This window comes from Monocercomonoides exilis (genome assembly GCF_001643675.1).
Source record: "Monocercomonoides exilis strain PA203 chromosome Unknown scaffold69-233226, whole genome shotgun sequence".
NCBI classification, from domain to species: Eukaryota; Preaxostyla; order Oxymonadida; family Polymastigidae; genus Monocercomonoides; species Monocercomonoides exilis.
In genome coordinates, this window is record NW_027150614.1 from 194,160 (window position 1) to 220,005 (window position 25,846).

Consider the following 25,846-nt stretch of genomic DNA (forward strand, 5'->3'; position numbering starts at 1 on the left):
GTTATCGTAAAATATCTACTGAAAATCATATTTTCCATTATAATTTTTTTTTAACTGACGTGTAAGCGGTGATCGGATTTTTGGAACGTTACTGAAGTCAATGACGTCATTGACTTCACTTCCTGTCAGCTATTCGAAAAAGTCGAAAGAATGAGCAAAAGAACAAAAAAAACCACACATATCAAAAGAAAGTTTTTGATTTCATTTTTCTGAAAAAACAACCATTAATTTTCTAATAATTTTTGATAATTCAACAATTTTGATGAAAGAAGCCATGACAAATTTGAAAAATCAACAAAACAATGCTATGTGTTGTTTTTTTTCCAATTTTGCAAACATTGGAATAAAAATATTGACATGGTTTGAATTGTTCATCAATTTTTTCAATATTTTATAATCTTATTTGAACTAATTCATTTTCATAATGTTTTTCAATCATGTTCGGCGTATGCATATCATTCAATAATATCAATAGAAAATTATGATCTATTTCAAATTACCCTAAAAAACAACAGATGAATGTATTTCATCAAAGGATTCATGTTCTATTCACATATTATAATAAGATGATAACATATTCTCCTTTGATAATTTGCAAAACATCACCAACATCTGAACTATAAGTTGTTAGAACTGACACATGCAATAACTCGGATTGATCAAAATTGTTGTTTGCAAAACATAAATTTGATGATTTGTATAAGATTAAGAATTTTCACAAGGAACAAATCTTCTCATTTTAATTTCAAACATTTGGTATATTTAGTATTTATCTTTCAGACATATAGAAATTCATTTCCTTATCATCAAAGATATTTATCTCTTCGTTTTAAAAAACAGGTTTTTTTTTATTCGAATTCTTTCATAACTTCTATTCATCAGCTTTTATTTCTTGCGATCAGGTTTTATCCAATGCCAATAACTCTCTTCTGAAGTTGTTTGAAATTTCTGTTATTGAAGCGAAATTAATGAGGTGGTGAGATAAGCTTTTTCAAAAGAAAGAAATGGAGAAGATACAGCTTAGAATAACGGGAGAACGAGATGATATCCTTATTTTTATGAAATATATATACAGATAAGTTGTTGAAAAAAGATTTTCGCAGAAGAAAATCAGAAAATGGAAACATTTAAAGGAATTGTCTATATTTCTCGATTCACTTCTTTTTGAAAAAGCAAATTTTAACCAAAACAGCATAGAAAAAGGCTCAAAAAGATTCTTTGTATTCAATTTTGTGAAATTAAAATGAGTTCGAGTTAAAAATGAAAAATTTCTCTGTTCATCACTCATTCATAAAATCGAAGTTAAATATAAACTGAAAATCAAATCTATCAAAATTTTATTTGCAAATAATCAAGAATTTCATAAAACAAAATGATAACATATTTGTGTTTTTTCCTTCCTTATTTATAAATATTTCCATTTTGCTTTTTCCATTTCATTATCTGTATTTTCATCCAATCTTCAAAAAAGTTCCAAAAAGAAACACACACAATTCAATTCTTTCACTTGCCATTTCATTATTCAGTGTTAATTATTGCAGTTCTTTAAAAACGGTGTCAGCCGCGCAACTCTCAAACAAGTCTTCAACTTCAATAGCTCTGCTAATCACAGAATTTCGCTGGGAATAAATGCATGTGTCGCTAATAACTCTGTGATCATCATTCGCATCTCGAAATACCTGAAAAACGCTGTCAATCAATCTGATTGACTTTTTATTCAACGATTTGCAATCGTCAAGAAATGCTCCAGAACTTGGATCCATCTTATTATCGCAAGCTCTTCTTTCGTTTCTCTTCCTCTTTCTTCTTTTTTTCTTTTCCATTCCACACATCTTGTCAGCTCTTCTAATTCTCTTGATGCTTCTCTCGTAAAATGCAGTTCATTCACAACAACATCTTCCAAAGATCTGTCGTAGGCTAATCTGAAAATTAAAAACTCCCAAGCAGATTGATAGGCAAGATGTGTCAAATTGTTGTGTTCTTGATGATAAAGGATAATCTCTTTGATTTCATTCAAATGCAATTCTTTATCCATTTTCTAATAAAAAAGAAATGATAAAATAAAGCAAAATCAATTCAACAAAGGGAGAAAAGAAAGATCATACAAAACATTTCCCAATGTGACATAAAGTCAGCAATACCATTTCCACATCTTTCTAGACTTCTTTGTTCTCCTCTTTTTTCAATGCAGCTTTCAGAAGGCAAGGCACAGTAATTGATATCAATTCCTTTGAGAAGTCGGATCTTATAGAAACATGGCATTCACAAAGATCAACCACATTATTTTCATTTCTTTTTTCTTATCTTCATCTTCAATCATCTTCTCGAATCTTTTGTTCAATGAAGAATACCCAAAACCAAAAACACACATATCTTTTAAAACGATGCAATATCCAAAATGTTTCAGCAAACAAAAAGCATTTGCAATTTTTATTTTCCCTTCTTTAATCATTTCGTCCATTTCATCGATCTATTTTTTTGTGAAGACAGATTCAAATTCTTCTCCCTTCATTTCTTCAATTATTTCATTTATTTCTTCAATTTTCTGCGCTTGTGCATTCTCGTAGTAATGTCCCATCTCATGAAGAAATTTTTCAAAAAAAAATAAATAGTCAAATGCAATAATCATGAAATAAAAAAAAAAAAAAACAGCAGACAAACTGAGATATTTTTTGATGAAATTCTATTTGTCCGTATTTCGAAGTTGTCATGCAAATAAATCATCACGATGTTTGTTAATCTTATTGAACAAACAAAAAGTTGAATAAAATTGTTTTCTGCAATTCAAACGTATTGCATTCTCAATGATATCAAATTTCACACCATTACGGAAAGAAATATTCATATTTTATTGGATTATATAAAATATAACTTGAATTGTGACTTGAATCATATTGTAATGGGATCGATTGATCAATCGTTTTTAATAGGAAATTAATTAAATTATGAAAATTTACTATTAAATGTTATATTTCAATTGTTCATTTTTTTGCAATAATAGAAACAACAATGGTTTTTTTTTTTTTTTTTTTTTTTTTTTTTTTTTTTTTTTTTTTTGGAAGTGGAAAATTGGTGACGGACGTGACGAATTTTTTTCTTCACGTCACCCAGGGTTAATAAATACTTATTGCTTTTAACGTTAATTTAAGTAATATGGAAAAAACTGAAGATGAATTCTAGATAAAAAAATTTTATATTTTCGAATCTGAATCAAAATCGAAATGGAAAAAATATCAATGAAATGAAAAAAATACGAAAAATATTAACAATCGTTCACCAATCAAAATGACATAAATAAACAAAAAGTACTTCATGATATTGATCATTAAAAAAATTGAAAACAGTCAGATATATTCTAATCAGATTCAATAACTTTCAAAAAAACACAATTCTGTCACATAATCATAAAACAATCACCAAATATCAACTAAATATTAGCAATTTTGAACAATAAAAGATATGAGAAAAAACAATACTTCAACATCAAAATAACTGTATCAAAGACAATTCCTAACAAAAAAGAATACTTATATAAAAAGTTCAAAAATCTATAAGTCCATTTTCCATCTGTTTTCCATCCACTCTTCCCTTTCTTATATTTCTCTCCCTTTGACTCAAAAAGATCAAATCCAACATTGAAAAAAGACAGACACAATGATAAGACAACATATCACACTCTCAACAACTCTCCCTTTCATAAACCTCACCCAAAGATCAATGAATTCCCTCACAACTCTCTCTATTAATGAATCTCGATAAATACATATATATGCGGGACAATAACCAATTTTATTATAGAAACAATATAGGGACAAAAACCACAAGAAAACATTCGGATTCTAACTGTTGTGCACCTGGGAGGCTGTTCGTCGTATCCAGGTCCGGATAAAGCAGCCCGAAGGCTGCAATATCTAATACGAACAGTCATGTCCAGCACCCTTCCGATTGAGTGCCAGCTGAGCATACACAACAACTAGTTTCTTAATAGGGGACACCAAAAGAACAATTTTGAGATTCATTAATAGAAGAAGAGTCAAGAAGAAGCTCAAATCTCCTTGAAAGAAGATCTTGAGAAGATTGAGAAAGAAGAGAAGAGTTAGATGATGTGATATCAGAGTGAAATGACTTTCTTGAACGTTGAACTTTTTCTTTCATTGTTGAAGATTCGAGTGCAACCAGAGAGCGTTGAGGAAGATATCCAACAGCAGATGCGCAGACAAATGAGCCCTTGCGCTCAAAATACAAGTAATCTTTCATGTGGGGAACTGACAATGATGGCCATGAGATTTGTTGAGATGGTACATATTCTTCAAAGTACCTCTCATGCACACACTCCTTGATAGATGATGACGATGGGGAGTTGTTTGATGAGGATGATTCAAAAACATTAAATTGTGATGATGATGAAACAGATGTCGAAACATTCATATTGCTTTCGAAGAAGTTGATTAAGTCATGAAGTGTGGTGATGTGTTCAGTCGAAAGATTGTTGTCGATTGCATTCACTAACGCACCAAATTCACTATCACAAATATTTTTTCCATGGTGTTCAGCGAAGAAATTGAGTTGGGTGTTTTTCTTTTTGAGAAGTTTGGATTGTTTGGAGAGAATGAAGTGAAGGAGGAAGCGATTTCGGTTGTGTGGACCCGAATCGCAGAAGAACTTAAAAGTGTGAGTGTCTGAGAAGAAGTGTCTTTTGATCACAGATTCCAGACACTCAATAACAAATCTGTGATCATTTGAGAGGCAGTCGGAGAAGAAGTTGAAAGTTCTTTTTATTTGTTGATTATTAATTTTTTGAAGAGAGATGATTGTGAATTGAGAGACTTGTTGGTAATTAAAGAATTCTTGTTGAAGTTAATTTTTTCTGATAGGGAGTTTCCATTTCTCTTTGAAGTCGAAGACGAAGACTGCTTCTCCCTCTTTCAGATTATCAACAGTTGATTGATAATGTTTTCGTTGCATTTCTGCAACAAGACGATGTTGACGAAGAAGTTTCAGAGTGTGAAACTCAGCAGAAGAAAGTCCATTTTTGTTTTGCGATGACTTCAATTTGTTTTCCAGATAGTTGAGCTTCTCGCACATTCCACAAAGGTCAGTTCGTCTTTTCGCTTTGGAAAAGTTGGTGGTGAGTTTGTAGAAGTGTGACAAAGAAACTTTGATATTCGTTTCTTCTGAAAACTCTTTCCATAATTTTGTCTTGGGCTTGAAGATTAATCTCTTTTCATTGGGAGAAAAGATGCCCGTTTTCTTTCTTCTTTCTTTTAGTGCTTCCAATCCATAGTTAGTTATTATTGATGAAGAAAGTTGTGGAATGGAAGAAGAATGATGTGGTGGTGTGATGAATGATGATGATGATGATGATGATGATGATGATGATGATGATGATGATGATGATGATGATGATGCAGTTGTTGTTGTTGATGTTGTTGTTGTTGTTGAAGTTAATGTTGTTGTTGACGATGATGATAAGTTATTTGAAGTGTTTAAATTTGATGTTTCTGAAGAGGATGAAGAACCACCAAATTGAATAGCTGATAATGTTGGCTTTGTTTTTTCTTTTGTGAAAAATGAAAGTGAAGGAATGAAACCCTGAGCGTAAATATCTTTCCATGAAGAACTCCATTTGTCACTATCGAATTCAGAAACATTTTCATCATTGCAAATGCTCCAAAAACTGTTGATTCTACTCTTCCTTTTAACAATAACAATGTAATGTCCATTTCTTTGATCCAGACGTTAATATAGTATTTGTCCTGAAAGATGATAAATGATTGTTTCCTTATTGCTCTCTTGAAGATGTTGAATGTTTTCTGTTAAAAACCCTTTGCAGAACGTGCGCTTGTTAGTGCGATCAGTTTCAATTAGAAGCGTTCTCGAAGGCGCAGAACTAGCAGAATCAGTGCATTCATGACAGAGGACCAGCACCTCTGGAAATGCAGTCATTTCCTCCCATCGAGCAGCACAGCATTTCTCTTTGCATTCATCGCAATAAACATTGTTCTTTCCATCCAAAATTTCTGTTGCAAAAAGTGAAGATAGACCTTTATGAGGAGATGATGAATTTATGATAACATTACTACAGGCTTCATTGAAATGATTCGAAACTTTTTGACATTTTTGACATTTGAAATGAGTAATGAGCACAGGATTGAAGGTATCCTTTTCAAATATCTTATTAATTTGAAGAAGTTGATGAAGATTTTCAAATGCTTCTATCACATTCTGTTGCTGCCTGCTGCTGTATCCGCAAAAGTCTTCCCATTTGTTGATAAGCGATGGGATCCACGAACGCACTGCCATTCCATCTTTAACCAGTTGTTGACAAACACTTATTACACGCGAAGATGTGTTCTTCATAACTGTTTGTTTTTTGATAAAAGATGGTTTTTGCGTGATGATAGAAGACATGCATTGAAGAAGAGAAGCCAAAAAGCAAGTGTTTCCCAAGTTTGGTAATCCATTTGTTATTTGTGATGATGTTTTCGAAGAATTGAATGAATTTGAAGAAGATTGAGAATGAGAATTAATTTTAATTGACTTTTCTTTTGCATTCTTTTTTGAAATATTTTTTGAAGAATTACTTTGTTGATGTATTTCTTTATTTGAAGATTGAATGCTTTGTTGTTGATGTATTGAAATGTCATTCTCTTTTGAAAATGAAGAAAAGAGAGTTTGAAATGCTTGAGGTGGAATTAATGTGGGTGAAGTGGCATAATCCACTAATTGCTCACAAACCCACACATCATCGTTATTAAAGGAAGTTGAAGATTCTTCAATTGCATAAGAATTTAAATTTTCTTTCTGTTTCTTTGCGAAAGATGAGGAAGATGAGGAAGATGAGGAAGATGAGGAAGATGAGGAAGACGAGGAAGACGAGGAAGACGAGGAAGACGAGGAAGACGAGGAAGACGAGGAAGACGAGGAATTGGATGATGTTGTTTTCTGTTTGAAAAGTTTATGAATTGGAATTGGAGATGGAAACGAATGACGTTTATGATGTAATTTCTTTGTTTTTCTTTTTGTTGAACTCCTTTCTCTTCTTGTTGGAGTACTGATTGGAGCATCAACAGCTTGAGAAGAGGAGGAATTTGAAGATGGAGAATTTTTTTCTGAAATGGGATTAGATTTTTTATTTTGTTGGGACGATGTTGAAGAGGAAGAAGATTGTTTTTTATTTGAAGAAGAATTTTCTGTAATAATTTCTTCATCCCACGCTGCTTCGTCTATAAATCTTGTGTAATCTGGCTCAGCTCGCTGCTTTTTCTTTGCTGACTGAAGCGAAGTTGAGGCTTCAGTCGAATGGGCTAACATCCAGTTATTGCCCTTTTCCCAGTCCTGTTCATTTAAGCCTAAAATAAACACAGAAAATAATTATAAAAAAATATTAATAAATTCAAACCACTTTTGCAAGAAGGAAGATGAGGTCTTTGAGGCTGGATAATGAAGCCTTGGTTTTTCTTCAGCGTTTGCTTCGCGTAAGTGAATTTTCCCTCTGTGACATCATATCCATAGTCCTGTAAATCGGATAATGATGTGTTGCATGACAGTGCTTGTAGCATTGTTGTCTGAGTGTTCAATGGAGCGTTGTTGCACACCACAGACAGGTCTTCCAGCAGCTTAATGTGATATTCTATTTCAAAAAAAATAAATAATAAACAAAAAAATAAGAAAATGACAAGGATGACAGTTCATAAATTTTTCAATATAAAACTTGAAAAAATAAAAATCAAACCGTTCAAAGACTTCAGTAAATCGTTAATAACAGAAGATGATTGTCTATAGTTGTAAAAAAGATAGATGAGCAATGAATCAACGTCATCTCCACCCATTCGTTTTATTTCGTTCCAAAGAGTTTTGGATCTTGAATTAAGAGTTGATTGAGGTTTTGAAAAAGACATTTTTATTTTGAATGTAATTTAATTATGGTTTGATGATATTGGAAATTGATATGCTGTTGTTTTAATAAATAATACTTTTTATAATTTTTTTTTTGGTTTTGTATTTATTTATAGAAAAATTGACAAATAAAATATTCAAAGAGCTTCCAAAAATGAATTATTATTATTCAAAATTATCCTTCTAAAATTTGCTTACAAGTCAAAACTGACATGAATCTTATTTCGTTTTCCACATCATTTGAGAATGAAAATATCAAACAATGAAAATAAATATAAATTTTTTTAAAATTGTTAAAAATATCATTTATAAAACAAAAAAACAGCATTTCTGTCTCAATCAAAATTTAATGAACATAATTGTTATTTTTGTGTTTATATTAAAAAATGACTTAAATCAAAATAGGATTTTTTTTATAATTATTGTTTTTGGTAAATGATAAGTTTTTGCAAAAAAAATTTTATTTCAATAGTGACAAATAATAAACAATGAAAATTTATTGCATCGATTGAAATTTATAAAATAAGATTGTTTTTTTAAAAAAATGTTTCTGATAATATTCATTCTGAAAATTGTTCGATTTGATCTTATTGATCAATGAAAGATTTTAATTACACGGGAATTTGCAGAAATCGTTTTTGCGTATATTTATCTCTTCTTTATATCATTTATTCCATTTAAAACTAAAAATTAATCAATTCTGCAAATTCCCGATCAACGAAAAAATTAAAATTCGAAATGGGTTTATGGAAAAATTTAAAAATTTGATTTTTCTGAAAAGGAACTTTGTTTTTTGAAAGCAAAATTCAAATGTGATTCATGTCTTCTTTTATGCTTCTTCTTCCTCGTTGTTTTCAAGTATACTGTTCTTCATTTCCACCACAAAATTGGAATAAAAGCATTCATCATTTTAAACCTCTTAATTATCATAATTGTTATTACACCTACAATTATGACATCCTTCGTTTCCTTATCTTTCTTTCTTCTTCGCAAATTCCTTCTGCTCCGCAACACTCATCTCTTTCGACAAGCAAACACAAATTATCTTCTTTTCCATCATCTTCGCCTGCGCTATTATCTTCCCCGAATCCACTCATTCGTTGAATGATCGAGACGATGCTGCTTTCTCCTTCCTCTTCCTTCTCCTTCCCCTTCTCCACCACCTATCTTTCAACCAATCCCTTCTCCTCGTCATTCCCATCCATTACCACCACCTCTCATCTCCTTCAGCTTCTGGCAGATCTGATGCTTTCTTCTCAATCTGGCCAGCTCTTCTTCAGCATAGCCATGTTTGTGAAAGAAGTGTTGAGGGAAATGTGGATGAGAAGAGTGGTGAAGAGGATATTAAGGAGAAGATGGAAAGAGGGGAGAAGGGAGGGAAGAGAGGGAAGAGGAAGTTGGATGAAGAAAGAAGAGGAAATAATATGGAAGGAGGGCTGTATGGTGTTTGAATAGAAGAAGAAAATGAAGCTGAAGAGGATAATATGAGATTGGATGAAGGAAAAAGAGAAGAAGAATAAAAAGAATGAAAGATGAGAAGAGAAGAGAAAATCAAGGAAGAAGAAAAAGAAGAATCCAAAAGAAGTGAAGAAGAAAGGATTTGAAAAAGAGAGCAGTAGATAGAGAATGAAGGAACGAAGAGCGATGAGATGCCCACAGAAAAGGCAGTCATCGAGTATTGTATGCAAGTACTCACCAACATCGCGAGAATTCGAATAATAACAAATTCTACATTGATCCTGTGCTCCTTGGGCTGGTTGTGGAATTGATGAGGTTTGCCTCATCTATTTTTCTTTCTATTTATTTGATCAATTTAATTATATTCTTTTTGAACTTTCATTTACATATTCTTCAAATATTAATTATAATATGAATGACATTTCAAATGAAATGATCATCCCCTTCATTCAAAGTGATTCTGTGTCTGTTCTGCGAGTGATGGCGTTCCGCTTCTTTGTGAACTTCTCGTGCGGCAGCGAAGAAGACATCCAGGGTCTTCTGCTGCAGCCCTCTTTCTTCGACGTCTTCGCCTCCTACCTGTCCTCCTCCTCGTCCTGTCTGCGCCACGAGGCAGCGCTCCTCGCCTGCAACATCAGCGCCGGCACCTCCTCCCAGGCATGCACCCTCCTCCGGCCGAGGTGTGTCTTCGCCCTCTGCCACATCGCCCAGGCAGACACACACAGCGCCCAGTGCCACGCGCTGAGGGCACTGAGGAACGTGGGGCTGCTGGGGAAGGAGGCTGCGGGGGTGATTGTGGAGGCAGGATGTATCGAGGCAGTGACGCAGATTTTGAAGAGAGGGAGGCATCGGAGTGTGGTGTGCGAGGCGATGGATCTGCTGTGGGTGCTGCTGGGGCAGTGTGAAAAGAAGGATAATGAAGAAGAGGAAGAAAAAGGAAAAGAAGAAGAAGGACGAGAAGAAGAAGAAGTCAGAGGAAGAGAAGGAAGAGGGATTGCTGATCGGGGGAGAGTATGTGAAGAAAAGAGGAAGAGGAGGAGGAGGAGGAAGAAGAAGAAGAAGAAGCATAAGAAGATAATGTTAATGAAGAAGGATCCACAATATTTGTCTTTGGAGGGCATAAAGGTGATAAAAATTGGCTTCGCTACTGTTTGAGAGAAAGTAATAGAATGTTGGGTATTTCTTTTTCATTTTGTTTGCTTGTTGGTTTGTTGAGAGAAAAAAGAAAAAGAAAAAGAAATGAAAGAGAAAGAGGAAGAGCTGGACGAGTTGAAAGAAGCGATGGATGATGAAAGAGACAGGAAAAAACGGTTTGCATTTCTTTTGATGAACACGTAGATTGCAATGAGAAGCTACAAAGCTAAAGCGATGGTAATGAGGAGTGGAAGCGGTATCACAGAGAATTCAATGAGAAGGAGAAATTGCTGAGCAAAGCAAAAGAACTGATCTGGAGGCGCCGAATGTCCAGCAGCTGGAGTGTTATGCGGGGCGCGTTTCTCGAACAGCAGCAGCAGGAGAACAGGGCAGCCGAGATGTGGAAGTTGAAAAGAGTTAAGTCTCTGTTCTGCCAGTGGAGGAGGAGCATTCAGGAGCGAAAGGATAGAAAAACGCACAACATGCAAATTGTGGCGCTTTAGCAGCGGCTGGCGGACATCCGGCTGGTGCGTTGGGTGTTCTTTGCGTGGCATTCCGCACACAAAGAGAGGAGCGAGGTGTGCTTGCGGTGGAAGGCAGCAGAGCAGAAGAAAGAGAGGCTGGCACCACGCAACTTCTTTTTCCGGTCGCGTGTTTCGTATCTGGAGAAAGAAAAGACTCGCGCTGAAGGGATCAAAGAAGAGCTGTCGCGGCTGACGTCGGCGATGGCGGAGGTGAACATTGCAGCGTCACCCAGAAGCCAAAGCACGAATGCCCAGGAGCCTTTCGCTGGGGTACCATTTGCAGAGGAGAAGGGGAAGCAGCTGGATGCTGAGCCACTTGCGGAGGAGGATACGATTCACTCCGGACATTCACTGCGAATAACACAGTGAGAACGAACATGCCTCAGAGCGCTTCTCACCCCACAACACTGCAAACTCCCTCCGCTTCGCCCAGTTTTGCTGCAGCTCAGACGCTGTCGCTGTTCCAGCAGCAGAGCTGCAACAGCGCTCTTGTCGACCAGATACGCAGCCTGGCCGCAGAAAATGCGTCTCTTATTCTGTTGCTGAAGGAATGCGATGAGCACATAGCAGATCTTGATAGGGCGCTGGCAGAGGTGCTGGTGAAGCAGGAGTCGCTGCAGGCACAGGCTGCTGAAGCGAAGGCAGATATCAAGCGCTTCGAGCAGATCAAAACAGAACTGGAAGAGCAAGCGGCGTCGCTTATGTCGAGCCAGTCGGAGGAGCAAGTGGAATGGCTGATGGCGAAGCAGAAGGTGGAGAAAGAAGTGGAGGAGCTTAGAGAAAAAGCAGAGCAGGCAGAAGAATTGAAGCTGAAAGCGTAAGAAAGAGAGGCGCAGTTGAGTGAAGCGAGAGACAAAGATGCCGTTGAGACAGCACAGCGGATGAAGGAGACGACAGAACTGGCAGCGCAGCAGAGGGTGATGTTGCAGGAGAAAGAGGCGCAGGATGCTGAGCTGAAAAGGGAGAAAGAAGAGCTGGAAAAATTGCTGGAAGACAAAGACACGACAGTGCGTGCGACGATCGAAGGGACGAAGGAGCATGAAGAGCAGATGCCTGCATTCCGAAGCAAGATTGAGAAGCTGAACGAGGCGAATGCGGAGCTGAAGCGCCGGATTTCGGATGCAGTAGATCTGAATGCGGAGAAGGAGCGATGCTGCTGCAGCTGAACTACGAAGTAGAGCTGCTGCGGAAAAGAGAGAGTCTGAAAGTGGAGAAGTTCATTTCTTCTGTTGCCTCGCATGCGCGTGTGGCGTCGGTGAAGCAGGACAGAAAGATGGAAGAACAAGAAAACAGAGAGGAAGAGAACAAGACAGAAGAAGTTGAGGGAGCAAACATGAAAACGAATGATCAGAACATCAGTGGAGACGAAATGGAAGCAGAAGCAATCAACCCACAGCAGCAGTCGTCATCAACCAATTTGGCATCTTCTCTGCTTAATCCACTTTCAACTGTTAATTTAGCAACAACTTCTTCCTCATCAACACTGTCATCTTCATTATCATCTTCATCATTGTCATCATCATCTTCTTTTTCTTCTGACTTTGAGGAATCCTCTTCATACGCAGCCTCTGTATCCAGCGATAATCTGTCAAAAAGCGCAGCCGGTAGTCCAGAGACCGAACAGAGCTCGTCTTCGAGTGTACTGACGTCAGAGCCAGACTCCATCAACATGTTCCGCTTTGCGATCGGAGGGTTCTCTCTTCTGTGCAGCTGCGGGCGGATCAGCGAGACGGAGGCAGTGCTGCGTTCAGTGGTGTTCCCTACGGCTGTGGTTGAGGCGGAGTAGGAAGCGGGGTAAGCGCAGAGTATGTTGTGGATCCGCAACTTCCCCGCTGGCACAGGAGAGCGGGATGTGCGGCAGCTGTTTGGGGAGCTTGGGCAGCCGGATTATGTGGCAGTGAACCAGAAGAAGTGATATGCGTTTGTGGCGTTCTTCACGACAGAGGAGGCAGTCTGTGCAAAGCTGACAGTGGAGGCAGCACTGAAGGAGATGAAGGAGATAAAAGGATATAAGGAAAAGGAAAAGGAAGAGATAGGGGAAGGTGAAGAGAAGGAAAAGGTGATTGAAAAAGGCAAACAAGAAATAGAAAAACAGTGCTGTATGCATATTGGATATGCGAAAAAGACTATTCCATTGTATCACCATAGTAACAACTCAGCAAGAAAAAAGAAGAAAATGAACAAAGTCAAAAATGAGGAAAAGGATGAAAAGGAAGACAACCATAATCACACAATGAAAGAAGGGATCTTTTCATTGAATCAGAACAAGAACGCTATTTTTCCTACAGCTCCTCTTGAAAATGTTGATTTGGAACATGTGATTGAAAAGATGGCGATGTATGTTGTGGTGAAAGGAAAAGGATTTGAAACAAAGATGCGGGAAGAGAAGAAGCAGTTCCCGTTGTTCAGTTTCCTGCGTGAAGGTGGAGAAGGGAACGAGTACTACAAATGGCGTGTTTTCTGTGCACTGAACGGGATTTCGGAGGAAGAAAGCGACAAAAGAGTGATCCGATATGCACAGGGGAAGAGATGGGATGTTCCTGAGTGCTTCCTCGGAGCCAGACACCCAATAATAAGCAAAATTGTTCGTCCAGATGAAGAGGAAGAAAAATGTGCTGATGGAAAGGAAGAGGCAGAAAAGGGAATAAGAACACAAAATGATGGTGATTGCAATCGAAAACAGTCGAATTTGAAGATTGGTGATTCATCATCTTTATCAAAGTCTTCTTCTTCTTCTTCTCTTTCTTCTTCTCTTTCTTCTTCTTCTGCTGCTACTCCTTCTGCGCATTCATCACATCTAACCACATTTTCACCTCTTTCTCAGTCTCAGTCATCTCACACATCACAATTACTTCAATCTCCTTCCAATTCAACCCCAACTGCACCAAACATTTCTTCCTCTTCCTCTTCTTCTTCCACAGCACCACCCCTTCCTCCATCTCCACTTCAAACTCCTCTTCTTCACCTTCATCTCGTCCCCGTGTCCCTCCTCGTGTTTCCATGAAGTCTCAATCATCGTCTGCCATCACTCACTCTGCTGCTTCTTCTGCTTCTTCTTCTCAAATTGCCAAGGAGGCAGCAGCTGCTAAGCATCCCTTGCAGACAAGCCAGAGCTTCTCATACATCTCTTCATCTCAACTGAGCAGAGGAAACAATTCCACTCAAGCACAATCACCACTTCATGAAACTGTCAAACAACCTTCTCCTTCTGTATCTCCTTCACCTTCGCATTCACCCTCTCCTTCATCCTCTCCTTCTTCTTCTCCTTCTCAGTCATCGCCATCTCCATCACCCTTGTTGCAGTCTGCCCAACCTCAACTTCAACCATCTTCTTCTTATTCCTCCTCATCTTCCCCTCTTCCCCTCTTCTTCTTTTTTCTCTTCATAGATAAACAACAAAAAATTGCCATTTTTATTTCATTCAACTTTCGTCAAATTCAGTTCCAATCTTCTTCTTTTATTTTCTTTTCGGAAGCACAAAACGTATGTTTATTTTATCACAGAATATTAGCAGAAATTATATAGCATAGCAAGCGATGTTATTTGTCATTTTGTTAAAAATTTAATTTTATGAAGAAATGTGATATTTATTAAATTACTATTGTTTTAATTTATTTCAGGTGTTTTTTTTTTTCTGAAAAGAATGAATTTACCATTATAATTGTTCTTACAAATATTTTTTTAATATAATTTTTCATGTTTAGCACTTCCAAAGTGCATTATAGTTTCGACAGAAAAGTAATTAAACGTGAAGTCGCTCATATTTCAGGCATATTTCAAAAAATGCCATATGAAAGAGCTTTGTACATTCTTCGAGCTTTTATGCTTGAAGACTCTTTCGGATCGCAGCTTTTCAACGATTTTATCAAATCGTGTTTACGTTTGTATATTTTTTAATTTGCTTTTTTATGTTTATTTTAATTATTAATTTTTGTTTTTTAATTTTTTAAAACAACAATTTATATTTTCACATAAAAATAATAACAACATGTTTATCAACAAGCGACTGTTATTCAAAAAGTCAGTGATGTGCAACATTTAGCAAATTCTGCTCTTTTTTTACCTCTCGTTAACTCCTCACAACAAGCACAGACACAATCTTCTCTTCAGCAGCAGCAGTTACAACAACAACAGCAGCAGCAGCCACAACAACAACAGCAGCAGCAGCAGCCACAACAACAACAGCAGCAGCAGCCACAACAACAACAGACTATTCCAATGTCTTCTGCGCAGTCACCTTTTCAGACTCAACCTCAATATAAACCTCAACCTCAAAATCAAAATCAACCTCAATCTCTTCTTCATCCGCAGCAACAGCAACAAACTTCTATTTATGACTTCACAAAAATCAATACAGAAAAGGACGAAAAAAGTTCATCCACAAATTCACATCATTTCGATAAATTTTGTATTTATTTTAAAGCTAATTCTTCATTTCAAATAAATACAAAAGAAGCAAAGAAAAACACAAAACATTCGACTTTTTCTTCAGTAATTACAAAACAAACAAAACAACAATATGCTTTATCATCATCTTTTTCTTCATTATCTGCAAAAGAAAATTCAAGATCCTGCGTTGTGATGCTTCTTTCTTCACAAAGAGGCTTGAAAAATAATGGCAGCGTGTGCTCTCTTTCTGCCATTTGTCAATGCATGGCTTCTCTTGATGTTAAATTTATAGACATTTCGAAAATGAACAGTGTGCAAAAAACATTCATGCAGCTGTTTCATCTTCTTCGAATCTCTTCGTTAAATTTTAATGTGTGGGATGGAGGTCAGATTAATAAATTTTACGACATTTATCTTGGAGGAAAGAATCAGCCAAAAGAACTGTCTGCTGTTTTTAAAAGACTTCTCAAAGTTCTTTCCAAAAATTGTAATGAAATAAATGATATGTTTGCCATCATTTCACCAAATGTTGAAATGTGTGTTCATTGTCATGATCGCTCCATTTCAAGAATGAGCCATAAGTTTTTTGTTACAATTAGAGGATCAGATGTTGTTTCTGGTCTTCAAGATTTAATAACTTGTAATTTTTTTTTAGTTGAGAAGAGAGAAGGAGAGTGTGTATCATGTCACAAAGATAGACAATTTTTGAAATATGTTCGTTTTTTGTATTTTCCTAAAGTGTTTAGTGTTTTATTCAACGTTGGTGATTTTTTTTCTGTAATTGCTCCTCCTCTTTCTATTCATTTGGGTGATTTTTTTTGATATCATAAAAAAAGATCAAAAATCGAAAAAATAAAATTTATAGAGGTATTTATTGATCAATAAATTAAATTGATTTATTTCAAGTATTAAGCTTTTATTTCTGTAATATGTATTTGTTTTATTATTATATGCAAAAAAACATACCTTTTTAATGTTTTTGGTGAAAAAGAATTTTTTGATCAAGTTTTATAAAAAAATTGAAAAATCAATCTTTAAAAGGAAAATAGAAATTTCATAATTGGCAAAACAAAATATTGCAAAGAAAAAGTTTACAAAGAAGAATATTAAAGAAAAAAAGAAAACAAAATTGTTAATTTTTATTGATCAAAAAATGTTAATTTTCATTTTTTTTTCCCCTCACCTTTGTATAGCCAACAAATCTCCATTCCTTTTATTCGATTCATCGGATTCATCAAACGTTAAACGAAATCGTGGAAAATTAGAAAAGCTGAGTTCAATGGATGGATCCCCCTCATTGCCCAGAACAAAATCGTTGCAAATGGTGGAACTGATGCTGATGTCTGTGGCAGACCCCAACAGACCCCATGTGCCACCATCGAGTATGCCCTCAACGGCTTCATTTCCCTCCTCCAAGACGCCTCTCTTACACTCCTCAGCTCAACATTTGTTTCTCTTCAAACACTCACCTTCAGCGCTGTTGACACTAAAATCACTGGAAATGATATTATTTTTCTTATTTCTTTATTATTCCTTTCATTTTCAAATTTTGACATTTTCCATATCATATAAAACTCCTTGAGCCTTCGTAGCTTTTCATTTGATGAATATATCTTTGCTTTTCTTTCATAGATCCGAAAATCAGCTCACATAGAAATATTTCTTTTCCGCTTTCTTATCTAATTTCGCTTCTTCATCAAATGCAAATTTCGCTTGTTGCTAAATGGAATCATCCGTTTTCCTTTCTTCAATCATATTTGGTAATTTTCTTCAAAAACATTTATTTCCTCAACATTCCGATTTCAACATGCTTGTATCCGATTCACTTAACTGCCTTTTCCAAATTCTCTTTAAATAAGCCTTTTCCTCTGAATCAATTTCCCTCATCCTTTCATTTCCTGCAATTCACGTGGTTTTGATGTTGTGAAATCAATTGAAGGTTATTTTTTGGAACTCGTTCATACCAAATATCATTTTTGCCCTGCTCCTTCTGTTTTCTGTGAATTCTTTCAATCTTAAAACGAAATGGCCAAAATAGAATTTCTTGTAGATTGCATGCCTTATGATTAGCTTTTCTCGATAGGATTTAGAATCATTTCCGTTGCTGTGTCAGGTTGGTTGAAATTCTATGTCTGAATAAATATTTCTTTCGTCTTTCTGAGTAGGAATGAAAGACGAGGCCTGATGATGAATTTGACGGGAGCTGAATGAAAGAGAAGGAGCAGAAGATAACGATGGTGAAAGAGAAGACGAAGAAGTTACGGAAGGCAGGGATAGCGGAGAAAGAGAACCAGGATCAGCAAGACTAGCAGAAGATAGAAGTTTAGCTTGGGACTGCAGTGAAGGAGATAAAGATGTTCTGAGAGAAAAAGAAGATTGCTGTTGGATGTTCATAAACAAGGAAGAATTGACAAGCGAAGAAGTGCAGTTAGAGAGAGGATGAAGGGCAATGTTTGAATTTGAAGTGAAATCAACAGCTGAATCTCAAAGCGCAACCAAATTGTGGGTAGGGTGTTTCTGTATCAGATCCATCACCTTTGAATACTTCTTCAACGTGAAGAAAGATGCCAACTTTGAGAACTACAACGTATCTCTTTTCCCAGGCACACTGCTCAGACTGAATGTTCTTGTCCCTTTCTCCTTCTGAAACAGCAGAGGTGATCCTTTCCCTGCTCCTTTCCTTCCCTTTCTGTGTGTCACCTCTGCTTCCTCTTTGTGTGTCCACCAGCCCCTCCACTTCATCCTCCTTCCTCTTCTCAGCTCCGCCCGGCTTTGCCACAGCCCACTCTTCAGCGCACTCATCAGATCCAACCGCGTTCTTGTCTGCCTCGCGTCTACTGCTGCATACGCAGGCTCTTTTCGCATCTTCCACACAAATTGCCCATTTTCCTCGCTTTTGATACGCACATAACGGTAGTGCACATCCAGTTCATCGCTCAAATCTTCCAGGTCAGAATTTGCGAGGTCATTCAGCATGCAGTCCAATTTCCGCTCTCTTGTCAAAATTGGCGTTTGACTTTCTTTCGCCTCTTGCTGCACATCGCTTGTCATTTTGCTCTCTTTCTGGTTGGTTGGCGTGCCTGTCTCAAAGTGTGGTTGTAGTATTCCTTGGATGCTGCTAAACAGATTCTTCTCTTTTACTTCTTTCTCCATTTTCCTGCGCTCCCGCTCTTCTTTCTTCTTTTGTATTTCCTTCAGTTTCATCAGTCGAAGCAGTTTTTCTCTCTGATCATCAGATTCCAATGAACAAAATATGATCTTCGCTTTTTCATCGTCTTCTTTCCCTCTCTCATTCTGAAATTCATCTTGCATAACCTTTGTCACTTCTTTGTTCAAATCCTTCATCCTCATCACACCCAACGTCACCCCTCCTTCTCCTCCAACAACAACAACTGTTGATGGAAGCGTTATTGGTGCACCAACAGCTCCTCTCCCCATCTCCATCTCTTGGCTGTACACAATCAACGCTCTCCCTCCAACTCCTCTTCATCCACCGTCCATTCGCTTCCCTCGTGTAAAGTGTATCGTTCCAAATCACCTCCTCCGGAAGAATATTGTTTAGGCTGTGGAGAATGTGATAGCGTTGGAGACGGAATTGTTGTTCTGTTACTGCTGCTGCTTCTGTTTTTGCTTGGATTGTTATGAAAGAGGCTCTGGTTTTGGCTCATCTGAATGCGTTTCGTCTTTTTTGCCGTTTCTTATTGATTCTTTTGCGTTTGTATTCTTTTCTGCTTCTTTTTTATTGTCTTTGCTTTTCAAGCAACTTCTTTGCGGTTGTTCATTGAATCATCCAAAATTGCTTTTTGATTTTCGTCTTTTCCTTCATCTGTATTGCCTTCAACTTCTTCCCTGTTTCCATTTCCATTTCCAGAATTTGTTGCTTCTTTCTCTTCTTTCTCACATTCTTTATCATCTCCTTCATTTTTTGCAGCATTCCCACTCATTCCTGATCTTTTTATAGATTCATCAATCGGCGTCGGAGAAAGCAGCAAGTTTGGTCTGACCATCAAAAGCACTTCGTTCACAACAGAATCACGTTGATGCTCAAGCGCCTGATAATACCTTCGCATCAATCTCTGTTTCTCTCTCCGTTTGTACCTCTTCTCTCTTCTCTCTTCTTCATCACTGATGATGGAGCTGTCGTAAAGGCATTCGCTTTCTTCATTTCACTTCGGTTCCTTTAAAGAATTTCTTCTGATCAGTGAATAATTCTCGTTTTCTTTTGCTTTCACTTTATTTTCTTTTTCATCATCATTGTTATCTCCTTCATTAGCAGGCTTCAATACCTTCCTCAACTTAATTTGTCCTCTTATCCTTCGCTCTCTCTCTTTCTCTCTTCCTCTTCTCCAAATTCTCCGCATTCCGCTCCACCATCCGAAACTCTGCAAACAGCGGAAGCGCCTCAAATACATCGGGAGGGAGAACAAAATATTGTCTTTTCCTTCTTCTTCCGAACTGCTGCCTCATCCTCCTCATCTGCTCTTCGCTTGTTAGAAATCTGTTTCAAGAAGAGCGAAGCAACGAGGAGGAAGAAGAAGAGGAGGAAAAAGAAGAGGAAGAAGAACAATGTGAAGCACCAGAAGCAGCAGTCACTTGCGCACAGCGGTTGAGATAGCGTCGGCGGAGGAGAGGATGCATTGCTCTTATGCGGCGAGCCATGGAAATCTCAGAACGATGAGGTGGTTTAGGATGGAGAGAGAGGTCAGTTACTGCTGGAGAAGATGAGGAAGATGAAGAGGAGGAAGAGGAAGTTGAAGGAGATGATTGAGGAAGAGAAAGAAAAGATTCATTGGACAATGAAGAAGGAGATGTGCCTGTTCCTGTGCCAACACCAGCAATTGAATGTGTCAAAAAGGTTTGTGTTGAATTTTGATTGCTTTTTCTCTGTCTTTGTCTTCGAGGCACATAAGATGGATTCTGCAGAGTTGCTTCTTGTGGCGGAAGGTTCACAGGAAGATGCAGACGCGGCGCATGTATTCTTTTGAATTCTTCGATGATTTCATCAATTTCTGCTTTTTCTGCTATTTCTTGCGATGAATTCACTTCTGACTGTACGGATGAAGAGGAAGATGAAGAAAAATATGATGATGATGATGATTTCCGTATTGATGTCAATGATAACGCTTATTTCTATGACTATGCCTGTTCTACTTCATTTGTCTGTTTCTATCTCATAAACATTCGCACACCGGAAACACACATTCTTCTGTCAAATCGTCTGTCATTGGAATAATCTGCAACCAAATGCCGAAGGCTCTCGTTTTCGCTGATTGGAGCTAAGGAGTGGCAGAAGCGATGATTTGATGCAAGAGCAGCTTCAGAACAGAATTTGGCGTAGTAGAAGAGGCTGAAGAAGAAAGTGTTGATATTTCATCTGCATTGCTCCACATCTCTTTGTCTTCATCTTCAGTCTTTTCAATTTCTCTTCCTTCTTTTTCACTTTTTCTCTCTCCTTCTCTCTTCCTCCTTCTTTCTCTAAATAACCTCCATTTCATTAATGAATATCTTATATGGGAACAATAATTTCTTCAACTCATCATCCGACGCTGCTGTTAGCTATATAAAATAAATGATACAAAAGACTCCATTTTTCTGTCCATTGTCTTTTTGTTAATAAATACCTGTGCTTGAAACGCCCAGCAGCGGTGGTGCAAAGTTTGGAGAGAGGAAGGAAGAGACGACGTTATTGATTAAGGAATGCGCTTCAGGCGTGAAAACATATGAATACGATGGGAAGAATTGAGCGATCAGTTCATTGATGTTCTTTTGGTGGAAGGAGGTTCTTGTAAAAGAAGAAGAACGTTGGGATGAGTTGGAAGATGTTGAAGATCTGCAAAAATCCACATATTGATGGCTCGTGGCAGCTCTGGTTGTGCTTGTGATGTTACACAAAAAAGATGTTCTATCTGCCTAGGATATTTGAGGCAAGGGAGCTTTTGGTGGAAGCTGAATCATTTATTGAGGCAAAGTGAGAAAGAAGAGAGGAGGAGAAGGAGATCTGTGGTGTTTGAATGGAGTGTCATTCACAGAAGATAAGGAGTGACATTGAAAGAGGAGAACTTTTATTGGAAAGAGGAGATAATTCCTGCTTTTTGAGAAGCGCACATGACTTACTCGATCATGGAAACAACAAAGCTGCTTGTGTATGACTGATTTGAGAAGGAAGAAGAAGAAGAAGGCATTGATGACGAAGAGAAGAAATGTTTAGTGGTCTGTGAGAAGAGGAAGTCTCGTTTCATGTGGAATGAACAGTCAGCTGCAACACAGTGACAATAGTGGAAGCCAAATGCGCAGAAGAGAGTTCCTGGTTCATTCTTTTTCATCAGCTCTGATTCCAATGATGAAAGAAATGATGTGAAGCGGTTGTGGTTTAGACACAGTGCTCAAACTTAGAAAAAGAATCTGTATAAAAAAAAACATGAAAAGGGATAGTTCATCAGTTTATGTATCAATTAATTGAAAAAAATTAAAATAAGAGTTTGAAAAAATAAAAAATAGAAAAACAAGTAATACGATAAAAACAATAATAACAATAATCAAAAAAAATTTCAAACCTTATTAAATGATGAATTGCTCTTTCATCGTATCTTGTATAGAGCTTATTAGCAATTGTTTGAATAAGTCCAATCTGACTGGAAAGATTGAATGAATCGGTGATTTTCATGCAGATGTGACACATACAAAAAATTCGATGAAGATTGAAAATAAGCACATTCACAAAATGGACGTTGCTGTCAACACACATAAAAAAGATGAAGTTCATAATGAATGATGGAAAAAAATTCAGAAAATTTCAAAAATTCAAAAATACATTAAAAAATAAACACACAATAATTCTTTGTTATTATTATAAGAAAATTTCAACTCACACCACATCGCTTCAGATCTTCTCCATTGCAAAAGTAGATCCGTCTGGAACTCTTTTCTTTTCTCTCGCTGAGTTAAGAATCTCCTCAACCTCCTTCACCATCTCCGCTTTCCTGACTTATCTCTTCTTCGAGAAATCTGGCAACATTGAATGGAAAAACTCAATTTCCGCGATAATTGCTGTATTCACTTGCTGTTCTTGCAAAGCTTGCTGCTCTGCGCTCGCTCAACTTCGACTCCTCTCCAAACTCCTCCAATGATATAAATTATGTCTTTTTTTCGATCGCAATCTTCTTTTGCCGTATGATATTCTTTTTTGTCAGCGTTTCTGTCCCATTTGACACAAACAGCGAAGAATCCAACGCGGACAAATTGATCCCACTGATGTTTCCATTTCCCCCTCTTCCTCTGCTGCTTCTTCCACATTCATCAGTAACTGGTCTGCGTGTTGTGACTCAAATATTAACCACGAAGCTTACACATTCTCTTCTGTTGTATCCTCCCAGGCTGCGCGGATAACAGTGCAGGTTAAAGAACTTTGCAAGGGGGTCCGCACCTAAAATGAGCAGGTCGTTCGTCGCCCACTTCTCATCGACAGTGAGTCTGCCATCATAAACAATCCAGTTCTCGTTTAGCACATAGAAGAGGTTCGTATCCACGTACCGCACCGCAAACAAAATATACAGCGCGCACTTACTGTTCATCTGAAGTATCCTCGTCGGCTTCTCCTGTCGCAGCCTACAGAACAAGTTCATAGCATGCTGTGGATCGGATGAAGGCTGTGGAGCAAGCACAAGAGAAGAGATTTCGCTGTTAACATGCTGAGTATTCTTCGCAAACTGTGTTTATGGAAGATGTTGACCTTCACCTCTTCGTCATCTGCCTCGTCCCGCTTGTCAAACATCCTTTAAACCACAGACACTCTTGACGCGCCTTCCTCTCCTCCTTTCCTCAGGACTCTTATTCCTTGTTCCTCATTCTTCTTCTCCTTCAGGAGCGATTGCAGATGGCAGATCTTGTCCAAGTTTTTGTTCTTTGTTTCCTCAAATCGCATCAACTTCAGCTAAATACGATTTGTGACTGGAATTAATGATAAATCCTTTTGCTCCATCCTTCCATTTAGCCTCCTCAACCATCTGTGCCTTCGTGAAATTTTTCTGTTTCTTTTCTTTTCTTTTCTTTTCTTTTTTTTCTGCCCCTCTTTTTCGTTCTCAATCTCTTTTTCTGTTGCTCCTTCCACTTCCTCGTTTTCCCAAACCTGTTCCATTGCCTTCCTCTTTCTCCTCTTCTTTCCTTTCTTCAGGACCCTCAGAGCATGAATCTCTGGAAGAACCTGTTTCAAACATAATATCAAATTCACGAGTTCCGATGAACTGCTGTTCGATTAGCTCGTGTCTTTGGTTTTGATCTATTCAAGCAGCTCCATCTTCCGCTCATCTCCTGTTGAGAAGATGAAAAAACTCTTATGCAACAAATGAAGCTCATACAAAAAAGACATTATAACAGCCATGACGAAAATTGTTGGGAAAAATTAAAAATAACAAATCAAAAGGAAAAGGAAGAATACGAAGATGATGCTTGCGAAGATTATTGGCAATTCAATTGTAATACCTAAATATTAAATTACAAAGGCAATTATCATCAACTGAACGAAATATTTGAAAATTGATTTATCTTTTATTTTTTCAAAAAAATTTATTAATTGAAAAGATCATGGGCGTTTTGGTCATTTTATTTTTTTGCTTAAAACAGCATAAAATGATATTTTCAGCTTGTAAAGTACAGAAAAAGTGACTTTCAATGTTGACCAAAATGCACAAATAATTTGGTTTTTTTAAGATCATTAATTTTGAATATTCTATTTAATTTTTTTTTTTTTGTTTTTTTTTTTTTTTTTATTTTTTATTATTTAATAATTAACTTTTTGTTATTTTTATCGAATGATTCAAATGAATTTCTCTTTTTCTATTTCTTTTTTTTTTTTATTAATTTTTGTTACAAAAACTGAAGTGAGAAAAAACAAGCATTAGCAATAAATTTGAAGTGTGAAATATGTCACATGACTTTTTTATAAAAAGAAAGTGAAGGTTTCCAATTTTCTTGTGACATTAAAATCCAGTATTCCTCCCATTTGTCTGGAATTATTTCTGACACGCTATTATCATTGCACTCCAAAAAAATTGAAGAATATGACGGTCTATTCACATCCTTTTTGACAATCGCAATAAAATGACCTTGCTCGTATATAGCTGTTGAGTGAATTATGCAACCAACCAAATCATAAACGATAGATCGCTCAATATCCTTCAAAATCAGATCCCTTTCTTCCTTGAACTTAAATGGGTTTTTTATTTCCATGTCATTCGGTCCCGGTCCCTTTACAACAAACACAATCGATTTTGGAGGTGCGACAACCCTGAAAGATTCATTGACATTATGATTAATTGTAAGAATATCTGGAAATGATACAAAACGCACGAAAGGAATACAGGGTTTGTCCGTTTCACACCTATTACACCTTCGATTTCGTTGTTCTGTGATAAGATTAATGTTTGTTAGTAATTTTAACAGGCCTCCGATAATGTCAGATCCATTTATTGTGAAATAATACCTCGTTTCACGATTCGAGACTAAGAAATTTTCACAATGAGTGCATTCACGAACGTTTTGGCTGTTGATTGAAAACATATGATAGATTTTATTCTTTTTATCCGACAACATATCCAACATTTTGTCAAAAACATCAGTCAGTTTTTGTGCCACATTTCTTGGTCCAATTTTCAATTCGTAAAAGTTCCATATAACTGTTCCATTCCAAACTTTGCTGTTCTTTTTTGACTTCCGGAGCATTTCGAATAATTGAATGAACTCTGCTTGTTCATCGTTCATCATTGCAACTTGATTGCTGTTAATGTCAAGTGCAGCGAAACATTGACAAACAGAAGATAATGAACAGACACTTCCTGTGTTCACAAGCCCTCTTTTCGACTCCAATTGTTGCAACACACATGAACGTGATTTCTCTTCGTTTTCATCATCCCGTTTGAGTGTATATGAAAAAGGTTTTAATAGTTCGTTTGAATCTTTCTTTCTTTTTTCAATATTTTCTTCAGCTTCAAAATGAAAATTATTAAGATAATCAACTATTCTATCAATTGAAGAAGATGGAGAAATTGTCTTTTCTATTGGGACAGTTGGTGGTTGTGAGAAAGATGATTGTTCTGGAGCAAATGATGGAGAATTCTGCAGAGAGGACAAAGAAAAATTATGATATGCGTAAGATGTTGAATTTTTCGCGTTTAAAAACAGCAGTGATGATTGTGGTGAGTTTCCTGAAGGTGATGAAGAATTTGAATCAAAAGGAGAAGATGCTGTGAATGCTTCTGAAGTTGGGGAAGAAGAGAACGCAAAAAGCGATTCTTGAATAACTGTTTGAGAGGTTCTTGTGGATTTTTCATTTTGGAATGGAGTCTTCATAGAACATTCTGATAAATGAAATGAACCGTCTTCAGTTGCTGAAAAGGGAGAGGAGGGAGGGGAGGGAGGGGAGGGAGATGAGGGAGATGAGGGAGATG

At 36.9% G+C, this 25,846-nt stretch overlaps 10 protein-coding genes across 10 annotated transcripts; 4 read left to right on the forward strand and 6 right to left on the reverse strand.

Moving 5' to 3' along the window:
- Positions 1-5,341: 5,341 nt before the first annotated feature.
- Positions 5,342-5,530, forward strand: MONOS_15171 (uncharacterized protein; the record flags this gene model as incomplete). The annotated part of the gene is made up of 1 exon (XM_067868032.1): positions 5,342-5,530. The coding sequence occupies one exon, from the start codon at positions 5,342-5,344 to the stop codon at positions 5,528-5,530; it is 189 nt and encodes a 62-aa protein (XP_067718931.1).
- Positions 5,531-5,739: 209 nt separating this feature from the next.
- MONOS_15172 (uncharacterized protein) lies at positions 5,740-7,832 on the reverse strand (the record flags this gene model as incomplete). Its single annotated transcript, XM_067868033.1, has 3 exons — positions 5,740-7,352; positions 7,403-7,633; positions 7,736-7,832. 3 exons carry the CDS (start codon positions 7,830-7,832, stop codon positions 5,740-5,742), a joined length of 1,941 nt encoding a protein of 646 aa, XP_067718932.1.
- Positions 7,833-9,837: 2,005 nt separating this feature from the next.
- Positions 9,838-11,836, forward strand: MONOS_15173 (uncharacterized protein; the record flags this gene model as incomplete). Its single annotated transcript, XM_067868034.1, has 3 exons — positions 9,838-10,368; positions 10,995-11,380; positions 11,449-11,836. 3 exons carry the CDS (start codon positions 9,838-9,840, stop codon positions 11,834-11,836), a joined length of 1,305 nt encoding a protein of 434 aa, XP_067718933.1.
- Positions 11,837-12,288: 452 nt separating this feature from the next.
- On the forward strand, positions 12,289-12,801 carry MONOS_15175 (uncharacterized protein; the record flags this gene model as incomplete). The annotated part of the gene is made up of 1 exon (XM_067868036.1): positions 12,289-12,801. The coding sequence occupies one exon, from the start codon at positions 12,289-12,291 to the stop codon at positions 12,799-12,801; it is 513 nt and encodes a 170-aa protein (XP_067718934.1).
- A 204-nt stretch (positions 12,802-13,005) lies between these two features.
- MONOS_15176 (putative Surp module) lies at positions 13,006-14,110 on the forward strand (the record flags this gene model as incomplete). The annotated part of the gene is made up of 1 exon (XM_067868037.1): positions 13,006-14,110. The coding sequence occupies one exon, from the start codon at positions 13,006-13,008 to the stop codon at positions 14,017-14,019; it is 1,014 nt and encodes a 337-aa protein (XP_067718935.1). The 3' UTR covers positions 14,020-14,110.
- A 974-nt stretch (positions 14,111-15,084) lies between these two features.
- On the reverse strand, positions 15,085-15,658 carry MONOS_15177 (uncharacterized protein; the record flags this gene model as incomplete). The annotated part of the gene is made up of 3 exons (XM_067868038.1): positions 15,085-15,225; positions 15,280-15,342; positions 15,524-15,658. The coding sequence occupies 3 exons, from the start codon at positions 15,656-15,658 to the stop codon at positions 15,085-15,087; spliced, it is 339 nt and encodes a 112-aa protein (XP_067718936.1).
- Positions 15,659-17,984: 2,326 nt separating this feature from the next.
- Positions 17,985-18,848, reverse strand: MONOS_15178 (uncharacterized protein; the record flags this gene model as incomplete). The annotated part of the gene is made up of 1 exon (XM_067868039.1): positions 17,985-18,848. The coding sequence occupies one exon, from the start codon at positions 18,846-18,848 to the stop codon at positions 17,985-17,987; it is 864 nt and encodes a 287-aa protein (XP_067718937.1).
- Positions 18,849-19,159: 311 nt separating this feature from the next.
- MONOS_15179 (uncharacterized protein) lies at positions 19,160-19,474 on the reverse strand (the record flags this gene model as incomplete). The annotated part of the gene is made up of 1 exon (XM_067868040.1): positions 19,160-19,474. One exon carries the CDS (start codon positions 19,472-19,474, stop codon positions 19,160-19,162), a length of 315 nt encoding a protein of 104 aa, XP_067718938.1.
- Positions 19,475-19,907: 433 nt separating this feature from the next.
- Positions 19,908-20,629, reverse strand: MONOS_15180 (uncharacterized protein; the record flags this gene model as incomplete). Its single annotated transcript, XM_067868042.1, has 2 exons — positions 19,908-20,453; positions 20,594-20,629. 2 exons carry the CDS (start codon positions 20,627-20,629, stop codon positions 19,908-19,910), a joined length of 582 nt encoding a protein of 193 aa, XP_067718939.1.
- A 2,117-nt stretch (positions 20,630-22,746) lies between these two features.
- MONOS_18360 (uncharacterized protein) lies at positions 22,747-23,325 on the reverse strand (the record flags this gene model as incomplete). The annotated part of the gene is made up of 3 exons (XM_067871374.1): positions 22,747-22,778; positions 22,828-23,110; positions 23,185-23,325. The coding sequence occupies 3 exons, from the start codon at positions 23,323-23,325 to the stop codon at positions 22,747-22,749; spliced, it is 456 nt and encodes a 151-aa protein (XP_067718940.1).
- Positions 23,326-25,846: the final 2,521 nt, after the last annotated feature.